Source organism: Atheta coriaria, unplaced genomic scaffold (assembly GCF_025399875.1).
Source record: "Atheta coriaria isolate IRGN ID8LTWV9N9 unplaced genomic scaffold, Caltech_Dcor_3.1 hic_scaffold_6_pilon, whole genome shotgun sequence".
Classification (NCBI taxonomy): domain Eukaryota; kingdom Metazoa; phylum Arthropoda; class Insecta; order Coleoptera; family Staphylinidae; genus Dalotia; species Dalotia coriaria.
The window spans coordinates 14,095,091-14,105,607 of record NW_027045448.1 but is presented as its reverse complement, the minus strand read 5'-3'; the positions used below and the strand labels follow the sequence as shown (position 1 = coordinate 14,105,607).

The following is a 10,517-nucleotide window of genomic DNA, read 5'->3' as shown; positions in this document are numbered from 1 at the left end:
TCTGTGATATTTCACGCCATTTTTATCGGTGACGTTATTTTCGACATAAAAAAACGTATAGTTCAACAATTGGTGCGATATTTATTTGGCCACAATACGCCGTCATTATTTAATTAAAGCATAAAGGTCGCACTGCGGTATGAAAGTCTAAATGCGCGCGCAAGCGTGGATGAGCGCCGATTAAGTTGATATTGTGTTTCAATTGGACATTAATTGAATCAAACCTGTTGGGCATTGTAAAAGACTTCAATAACACACAATAATACCCTAGAAGCACAATAACGTATATTAGCTCAGAATTGTGCAAGTAAATCATCATTATACGCCATATAAATCGTAATAAACACTTGCAATTGATATTTTACAATTTGCCTAAGCCATTTACTAGATAAAAACTTAGGTTATGTTTATAAAACCCATATTTTACGATGTCTAACATTAAATTTTCAAAATAAACATCTCACTTACTTAATACTTCATATTTATTATTCATGCATCGTAATTTTCAACATCTGCTAGAATTAAAAATAAAGAAAAATTAAATTATATTTGAAATCAAGTCACTCTGTGGGCATTTTAACACGTTAAACGCTCTCTCATTGTGATATCATTGCAGTCATTCTTACTTGTATCACGGGTAAGTAAGTACTTAGTACTTACATGTTGGCGTGCACGAAGAGCGTAATTGATAATGAATAGTTTCGAAGTGAGTGGACGGTGTTGGGTGCGCGATGCACGGTGTCTCTGGACCCTCTTCTCATTTACTGCCGCTCGCCAGCCGCCGACGGGCGAACATGCGTGTTGTGTTTTGTAACATCATTCGGAACACTTGTTAAACACACAAAGTTAGATAAAACCAAAGTTTAAAATGTTTTTTGAGTGGATGGAATGTAGATTTGTGCGTGTGGTGTTTATTGTCGGAGTTTTAAGTGTTGTACTTTCATGTGATGTGGGTTATTGCGAAGATGTCAGTGATGAGATGCGGTTTAAAAGTGTGCCTACAACTGTGAAAGCGCATGAAAATAATTCGGTGCTTTTGCCATGTTATTTGGAAACAAGTAATAATGGTAAAAATAATTTTTAAAGAAGTAATTGAATAATTTTGTCATTTAAAACTAGCAAAACTTGTTTTTCTTCAAAATTTAGTTAAATTTAAGCTCGTTTTTTTGATTTTTTTCGAATTATTTGTAATTTACCTGTAAATTTACCTATTTTTCTCTCGTGTCTTGTGATTTTATATTGTTTTCCTTTATTTTCTACAAGTGTCCCACCAAACATTTGGTTTCCGCCTCCAAAAAATACTGATTTCGACTTAGATTCTACGGAAATATGTTTTTTTCCAGGAAGATTTTCAAAAATCTTTAAATCTGTGCTACCCTGCTCTAATTGAATTTTCTCATAATGTTTATTATCAATATTACACTTACTTCTCAATTCTATAATCGAAATTTTTAATGTGTATGAAGCTTTTGTTGGGATTTATTTTTTCATCATAGAAATCTTCGGTTTTGGCTGTAAAAAGTAGTTGAATCGGACATTATTATCATTCTATGATCGATTTAAAATTCCTATGTTTATCATTCTTTAACCCAATATAAACATTTACGAGTATGAATGTGAGTTTTCTGAATTCTTCAAATAAACATTTCCATTCACCTTTTCATACACAAAGAAAACGCGTATAATTTTTGTTATGATTTCTCAAGTATTTTTAGTTGACATCTTCGTGATTGATTGCCACCGTATTAATATTTTTTATTCTATAATTTTTATTCATTTCACGATCATAATCCCATTCATCATTCGTGTCATCAACATTATTACGAAGCATCACGCGCGTGGTGAGTAAATTTTGTTTGTTTTGCAATCAACGGACAACAAGCCGCATTCTTGGGTACATTAGGTACACATGCTGGTACTAAGTGCTTTCGGTACTAGGTACTTATATCCAATGGTATTATATTTTTTATTAAAGTTCATTCATTCAGCAAAGTTCATTCATCGATTTAATTGTCCGCTAACTCAATAAAGATCAATTAATAAATCATGCGCTGATGTGCTGTACTCATTGACCAGATAGAAATTTCAGTTGAATTAAGTTAGAATAAGATTAGTTTTATCCGCGTTGACATTTTTTTTATTGCTTGACTGAGATCATCTGAATTTAAAAATTTTAGTATTCAAATTAGTTCAAAAAATGCAACCAAAAAATATCGCAATTATCGTCAATGTCATTTATCTTTTTGGTTACAAAAACTTGCAAACTATTTTACACACCCTTCAAGTTATATTTTTGCAACAAAAAGTAGTCCATATTATTCTCCTAGGTCCAAAGTATTTCCAAACCAAAATTTATCAAAATTGGTTTAGTGGCTTTTGCGTGAATGTGTTACAAACATACATTTACAAACAATTTAAAATATTAGTTAAGATGTTCTATTTGATATTGTTTAGACGGAGCGAATTCAATCCGTTTGAAATGGTACCGCAACGGTGCAGAGTTTGCCGACAGCGGGCCGCCTCTAACACCGCCCCCGGATCGCTTCAGACTCTGGGAGAACGGCTCGCTGGAAGCTATAAACGTTCAGCCGCAGGATACGGGGGAGTACATGTGCGAAATCATCCGACCGGAACCGTGGGCGCCCGTGCGGCAAGTGCACGCCATCGAAGTACTACGTATGTACTACGCTTTTATTCTACTTATTAATTAGTTTAACCTAAAAACAACAGCTATAACCATAACCACACTCAACACGCATTAAAATCGTATTAAAATCATAGCGTCTGAATTGAACGCGCTGGTTATTTATAGATCCGCCTTCAATTGTGCGCCTGCCAGAGAATGGCTTTCTGGAAGTTAAACTCGGCGAAGAAGTTCAGATGACTTGCAAAGCGGATGGCGTCCCGCAACCTGCGGTGACCTGGTCATCGAAGGGCGAGATTATGCAGTTGCGTGATAGTCGAGAGACGCTTACATTCACAGCGTCTGATAGGAATCTAGCTGGGGCTTATGAATGTATCGCGGCGAATGGTGTTGGGGAACCTGCCAAGGCAGAAATTGAACTTAATGTAATCTGTAATAATTTAAATTATTTTATGTGAACCCCATAATTGTTTTAAAACATCCTGTAGATCCTCCTGAATTGATGTCGACTAGATCTTGGATTCACACTGCTCCTGATCTGCGGGTACAACTGGAGTGCAAAGTTTCCGCTGACCCGCAAGCTGTGGTCACGTGGTTAAAAGGGGAAATCCCTGTTACTCTTGATCAGAGGGTGATGCCTCTGGTCGATGGAGATAAACACACTTTGCTTATTAGGAAGGTGCTGAGGAGTGATTTTGGGTTTTACACTTGCAGAGCTACGAATGATTTGGGTCAAGGGGAAGTTCAAATTCAACTCTCAGGTTAGTCACCAGCTTTAATTATTTTTTAATGCCTGTTTATCACTTCATTTTTATGTTTTGTCTTGATGGTATTATCTCATGCTTCTTTAGGTCTTCTTTTGGACCTCTCCCTTGTCCTTGTTTTTCTCCAGGCCCTTTTAACCTACCTGAGGTTATTCATGTTTTATATAATTTAGGTGTCCCTAATCCGGGTGTATTCAAACGCACCGATGATAAAAACCTGGAATCAGTGAATTCATACACCCTCATCTGGGAGGTAGATAGTTACACGCCTATCATAGAATACAATCTATGGTTCCGCACGTATAAAGAAATGGGTATCCATAAACCTGATTGGACCAAGTTGACTATCCCCACCGAACACAACAGTAATTCAGGTCATATGCACTCCAAATTATACACCATCAAAGGACTCAAAGAAAAAACAATCTACGAAGCTCTTCTAGTATCTCGAAATCGCTACGGATGGTCTAAACCAAGTCCAATTCTAAGATTTGCAACAGTGGGAGCAGGTTAGTGAATTTTTTCTTTACTAATCCATCAAAATTAAATATTACATTGAGTTGTCATATTCTATTTATACTCAGATTTATTGGAAGAGATTATAACTCCTCTCCAGACAGAAACCGACAACAATATAATCCCTATGGATGTGACGAACACATCAGCAGCTATCTCCTACGTGCACAATTATCAAAGAAAATTGTTTACTCTTGCTATTATTTTGTTCAGATTAATATAATGCCACAAAAACATTTTTAGTTTAGTTTAAGTCGTATCCATTTAGATTTAGTAACAAAATTATTTATTTATTTATTTATTTTATAACATTTAATTGCGGTACAATTTCATGAAGGGATTATCCGATGGTGGTTGAAGCCAATTAAGTTCCGAATACTTCGTATCTTTCGTTTCGATCACGTGGAACGTGTAAATCGGTCGTGATTTCGTTGATTTGTTCGGTTCACTAGCATGGACAACTTTCCCATCGATTAATATACACGAACCTTAAACAAGAGGTGAGTTATTGGTAATAATGTTACCCTTTTTCTCATATTTTTGTATTTTGTATTACCTTTGGATACTGGAATGTGTTCAAAGTGATTTTTAGGATAAATCGGCGCTGGTTTATCATAAATCATCAACTCAGGCGATGATTTATCAGGGTTACGAATATAACGACGATGGACACCACCCTTGTGAGACCCACGGATAAACTGAAGACATCCGTTTTCTACCGTGGCATCATCCAGCGCTATCCAGAGTCCCACGACCTTCAAAGGATCCGTGAACAGGTAGGATGCGTCTTGATGTGGCGTAACTATACATCAAAATTGATTTTATTACAACGCGACAGTTGAAACAGCTTAATGTTTATTTAATGAGAATCATGCTATGAGGTGTGTTATAAAATTAAAGATGCGCGCATGTCAGCGCGTATGAATGGGCGTGCAATTAATTGGAGCGTGTCCAAAAAGCGCATGAATCATGCATAAAAGCATTTCGGTGCGTCTTGTTGCATCACGTCTGCAACAAAAAATTGCCAAATTCCAAAAATAACCGCGTGTCAAACAAAAACTGACCCAACGACTGACCCGAAATTAGCTTACCTTCACCGCCGATCTGTTTATTCTTGAAAATGTACATGCTCTGAGCAATGGCGGGCTCCTTAAAACCAAGTTGAAAGCATGCTTCTTTGACGCGTTCGTTGAACGTGTACTTTTTAAAAACGGGATTTAAAACGTGTAGGGCATGGCCAATTTTATTCAGAGATACTTCTGGTGCTACTTTCAACGCGCCCTTTTCATCCAAAGCGCCTTCTTCGAAAAAGTAGCTTATTTTATCAGCGCTGTCCATAAAATACTTCTCCTTGTTTTGTTTGGTTTCCGAGCCGACAGTGCTAAATATTGTGCGGTCAGATTCGGCCGGCATGTTTTTGATTAGTTGATTACATTCGGCGCGGAGCTCGTCGACTTCGGTCGATGATAGGAATCCGTCCAGTACGCAAAATCCGTCGGCGTTGAACTACGAGTATATCGAAACATCAGCGGGTCAAGGATCATATCATAAAAGTAAGAGTGTTATATAATATTTAAATATTTAATGTTTGATAACGATGAATGCTAATTATTGTGTTTTTGGTTTTCAATGTATTTGGAAAATATTGTGTGCATGGTCTTTAGATGGCATGTTTATACACCACATGCCGAGATAGCGTAAATAAACATCTGCGCATCACGATTCGAAGAGTTTCGAAACGATGCGTATCGCGACGCGAGAAAACTAAATGATTTCTAATGATTCGCTTGACAACTCATCGGTCCAAATATGTTTTATATATAGATTTTTAAATTCTTTTGAAATACTGCGTAGATATCTGTTGTCTTCATATTCATATTTCGTTTTTATCATCAATAGTTTTCTATAAAATAAACTAATTGATGTTTAAAGTTATTGGCCATGATACTAGCTCTTCTGATAAAAATTATGAATTAATAATAACTTACCTTTTCAAGAAGAGTCATTTCTGTGGCGTGTATTATATTTTTTATTGATTTAATTATAATACTTGTTTGAGTTCAAACCAAGCACTAGTACCAAGTGAATGAACAGTATCCGCACGCGTTGAGTAAGCTTTTGCGTCAGGTTCGCGCTGTAACTGTGTTTTCTGAGCTGAACTAAACTAAATAAACCGCATATGTGCTTGCTAATGTAAATTGAGTCGCGCTGATTCTTAGTTGCCAGCCGTACGCGTGCGCGCATGCTTTACAACGTTATTAGTCACGTCGGGGTTTCTTGGTTTTATGTTATAATAAATCAAATGTTTAATTTCATGCATCTCTATTTTCAGCTGAAGAAACATTTGCCAACGACTAAATGGTCGTTCTGAAGTGCCATGAAGAAAACCTGTTCAATTAACTTCTTTGTAAATATGTCGTGTGGACAATATCCGGTGTCACCAGAAAAAATAAGTTGATTGAAGACCCTATGCGAAAAACAATTCCCTATATCTTCCGTATACATAGGGCTGGCTTAGGTCATTGCATTGTTATGTTGAACCTTAAGAGATCCTCTTTCAAAGATGATCTTTCCTTTCTTATATCCATCGGGCAGTTTCAAAATGCCCCACAGACTTTGTTGTTTTCTTTAGAGTCCGACTAGAAAGTGAATTTTAGCCGAAACCGAACCGAAATTTCGGTTCTTGCAAATCAGTTCTTCGGCCGAAACTGAAACCGAAACTAATTTACAAACATATATTTTTCTACTTTACCTACACGTCGCCAGTTTTTCCACAAGTTTTTAGATACATAATCTATTTCCTGGGGAGTAAAATCCTCGTTTAGTCACTTGACACTTAATGTAGTATTAATATGAGCGAACTTAAGATGGCAAGTAACGACCGCCATTAGCCGCGAAGTTAGCCGAGCGACGCACGACAATTCACGAAAAGTGAGTTTCGGTGTGGCCGAAAGTTTCTGCCATTTTTGGCCGAAACCGAAACTGAAGCTGAAACCTCTCAAATTCTTGGCTGAAACTGGCCGGAAAACCGAAACCGAAATTTCGGTCGGCCTCTAGTTTCCTTTCGTTTTCTTAACTTTAAATGGAAAACACCCTATATCTGCCACTTGAATAGGGATATTCTGAGTCTTTCAACTTTATTTTGAAGTTGAAGGAAACCTCTACATAGTTCACACCTTTTCCGTCCTTTAAACCATTCGGAAGTGCTTTAAAATACCCTTCAAACACTGGTATTTCCTTAACTATTTCTAGACCTTACATGGAAAACACCCTATATCCCTAGAATGAATAGGACTATTTAGGATTTTTAAACGTCATATTAAAGTTTAAGAAATTCCCTACAAAGTTCACCATATTTCGTTTTTTTATACCATCGGGAAGTGCCCTAAAAACGCGTCCTTTTCCAAACATTGGTAGGTTTCTACTTTTCTTGACTTTTCAAATAAACACCCTATATCTTTTAGAATGAATAGCGATTTAGGAGCCTTTAAACGTCATATTAAAGTTTAAGAAATTCCCTACGAAGTTCACCTTATCTCTTTTTTTTATACCATTGGGAAGTACCCTAAAACGCCCTTCAAACATTGGTATGCTTCTTACTTTTTCTTGACTTTTCAAGGAAAACACCCTATATCTCTGTGGATGAATAGGGCGATTTAGGATTTTTAAACGTCATATTAAAGTTTAAGAAATTCCCTACAAAGTTCACCTTATTTCGTTCTTTTATACCATCGGGAAGTGTCCTAAAACGCCCTTCAAACATTGGTATGCTTCTTTTCTTTTTCTTCTTAACTTTTCATGAAAACACCCTATATCTCTAGAATGAATAGGGCGCTTTTAGGATTTTTATACGTCATATTAAAGTTTAGGAAATTCCTACAAAGTTCACCTTATTTCTTTCTTTATACCATCGGGAAGTGCGCTAAACGCCTTTCAAACATTGGTATGTTTGCTCTTTTCTTGGACTTCTTTCAACGAAAACAATCTTCTATATATCTAGAATGAATAGGGCGATCTAGGATTTTTAAACGTCATATTAAAGTTTAAGAAATTCCCTACAAAGTTCACCTTTTATTTCTTTTCTTTTCTTTTATATAATCGGAAGTGCCCTAAAAACGCTCCTTCAAACATTGGTAGGTTTCTTACTTTTTTCTTGACTTTCAGAAAGAAAAAACACCCTATATCTCTAGAATGAATAGGGCGATCTAGGATTTTTAAACGTCATATTAAAGTTTAAGAAATTCCCTACAAAGTTCACCTTTTTTTTATACCATTGGGAAGTGCCCTAAAACGCCCTTCAAAGTTTTGAGTTGAATATTCCGATGAAATTAATTTAGGTCGGTAGAGGCCGTTTTACATAGCCGAAAAATATATTTCATGGTGAAAGACAGGGTCGAACTTTTTTTAATGAAAAAAATATCTGTCGAACAACAGGGTCGGACTTTTTTCTTAAAATTTTTCAGGCAAAACAATCGAAATACGTTTCTTCCAACGGAAAGTTTAAAAGATTAAATCATGATTATCTCGAGAACTAAGAGGAATACGAAAGACAGAACTTCATATCTTTAATCCTTAAAGAATTCTTGACAAGATGGTATACTACTTGCGAAACGAACAAACAACAAACAAAAGTTTTTGTTATAAAAAAGCCAAAAGATTTCTTTTTTTTATGTCGAAAATTCAAAGTAAGAATTTTTAAATTCTGATTTCGAATTCCAATAGATTTTTTAATTCTACATCGAATATTTACGTAATATTTTTTCATAAGTTTCACCGTTTAAGCCTTAATTGCAATGTTAATTAATAATTTGGTTTTTACATGCCAATAAGGTATGAATAATTGTGTTAATGGTTCCCGATTCAGAATTAAATATACATTCTGCATACGAAATGAGAATTTGAAAATTTCAATTATTACAAAAGCTACATTTGCTGAAAGAAGATTTCCTCATAAAAATGGCAAAAGATGCGGGGCATATTGTTGACGCCGAACTGTCGTGTAACCTTTTAATAAATATCAATAAATCTATCAATAATTCTATAAATCAAGCCAAGATGGCGCTAGAATGCTCATATTTGCAATAAATTCAAAAACGCACTTATCGCTGCCAGTTGCTTCGTTGGTAGTAGTGAGTGTACATCGCCTTAAAAGCGTGTGTCCGTGTGAGATCGCGCTGACTCTGTTGGTAAACAAGTTTTGTTTTATCTTTATATTTACTTGTTTAGCGTCTATGCAGCGGTGTGCGCCGTCGGAACTCACACGCCGCATAAAACTTCAGTGCCTTGCATTCGCGCAGTTGCAAATGACTTGTCGCCGTCGCTCTGTGTGTTCTTTCGCGAGTTGCCGTGTTTCGCCTGCGACGCTTTAAATCAAGTTGGGCTGGCCAATGGATTTTCCTGCAGGGCAAAATCTTTAGATTGATGGCGGCACCGGGCCACAGACTATGGCCATTCATACATAAAATATTATACACATACAAAAGTTCCAACTTTGATTTTGCGGCGGCAAATTCAATGTCCTGGCTGGTTACCTCAGGCCCGCGGGCCTGGGATTGGCCAGCCATGTTTTAAATCGAGTTATATTTGATCACGAATCAACGCCATGCAATAATAACAAATGTTGTGTTACCGATGATTTTATATGCTGCGAATATGTATTAGAAAACGTGAAATTATTTTCTCTCTCCGCTGTTGAGGTCATGGATTGCAAATACAATATCGCGCGAACATGTTGGCCTTGTAAGTAATACAAAGTTTTTATCTAACCGTACTTGATTTGTGGTAGTATCGCAGTGTCGCAAAGTGTTTACATAGTATTATTTCATAGAACTTGCCGTAGATGTTTGAAAGACGACCGTAAGTAACAATAAAATTAATCTCAAAACAGGCATGCGCGAATATCACAAATCGAGTGTGTTATTATTGTGATCTGGGATGAAATTGGGGCATAGCTCGGAAATACTTAGGAATTTTTTTACCAATCTTGTAGAGAAAGAGGGTATGTGGTTTTTTTGTAATAACACGTGAACGCGGTCTAATTATAAGTCCGGAATAGTCTTATTCGATGCGAATTTAAAACCTGTATTCCTATATCGAAATTTATTGTTAGAAAATTTTTTTACGCGAGTTATATTGATAGTTGTGTATACGCACTTGCAATTTGTTGCGCTAGGGTATGTAGTTTTTGTAATAACATGCGTGAACGCGGTCTACCTGCAAGTACGGAATAGTTTTATTGATGCGGAATCTAAATCTGTATCTCCCTATATCGAAATTCTATTGCCAGGAAAATTTTTTACGCGAGTATTGATAGTTGTGTGTATACGCACTTATATATCATTGCAGCTAGGTATGTAGTTTTTTGTAATAACACGTAAACGCGGTCTAATTATAAGTACGAAATAGTATTATTGGATGCGGAATTTAAATCTGTATCTTCAAGTATCGAAATTCTATTGCTAGAAAATTTTTTTTACACGAGTTATATTGATAGGTTGTGTGTATACGCACTTATACCATTGCGCTAGGGTATGTAATTTTTGTAATAACACGTGAACGCGGTCAAATTATAAGTACGGAATAATAGTATTTTT

General features: G+C 36.2%; 2 protein-coding genes across 2 annotated transcripts; one reads left to right on the top strand and one right to left on the bottom strand.

Moving 5' to 3' along the window:
* Positions 1 to 690: 690 nt before the first annotated feature.
* On the top strand, positions 691 to 4,160 carry wrapper. Its single transcript, XM_065304494.1, has 6 exons — positions 691 to 1,067; positions 2,455 to 2,676; positions 2,813 to 3,076; positions 3,133 to 3,405; positions 3,582 to 3,917; positions 3,993 to 4,160. The coding sequence occupies exons 1-6, from the start codon at positions 869 to 871 to the stop codon at positions 4,145 to 4,147; spliced, it is 1,449 nt and encodes a 482-aa protein (XP_065160566.1). The 5' UTR covers positions 691 to 868; the 3' UTR covers positions 4,148 to 4,160.
* A 33-nt stretch (positions 4,161 to 4,193) lies between these two features.
* Phyhd1 (Phytanoyl-CoA dioxygenase domain containing 1) lies at positions 4,194 to 6,043 on the bottom strand. Its single transcript, XM_065304498.1, has 4 exons — positions 5,913 to 6,043; positions 5,016 to 5,430; positions 4,481 to 4,726; positions 4,194 to 4,412 (listed from the first exon to the last, which is right to left on the bottom strand). Exons 1-4 carry the CDS (start codon positions 5,928 to 5,930, stop codon positions 4,237 to 4,239), a joined length of 855 nt encoding a protein of 284 aa, XP_065160570.1. The 5' UTR covers positions 5,931 to 6,043; the 3' UTR covers positions 4,194 to 4,236.
* Between the last annotated feature and the right edge of the window lie 4,474 nt (positions 6,044 to 10,517).

Bases quoted from the DNA above. Each gene is read 5' to 3' on its own strand.
- wrapper (XM_065304494.1), top strand. From the start codon at position 869: ATGTTTTTTGAGTGGATGGAATGTAGATTTGTGCGTGTGGTGTTTATT. The intron at 3,077-3,132 runs GTAATAATTTAA...AACATCCTGTAG, and splicing joins AATTGAACTTAATGTAATCT to ATCCTCCTGAATTGATGTCG. The intron at 3,406-3,581 runs GTTAGTCACCAG...TATATAATTTAG, and splicing joins AGTTCAAATTCAACTCTCAG to GTGTCCCTAATCCGGGTGTA.
- Phyhd1 (XM_065304498.1), bottom strand. The intron at 4,727-5,015 runs GTAAGCTAATTT...TTTGATGTATAG, and splicing joins TAAACAGATCGGCGGTGAAG to TTACGCCACATCAAGACGCA. The intron at 4,413-4,480 runs GTAATACAAAAT...CTCTTGTTTAAG, and splicing joins ACACATTCCAGTATCCAAAG to GTTCGTGTATATTAATCGAT.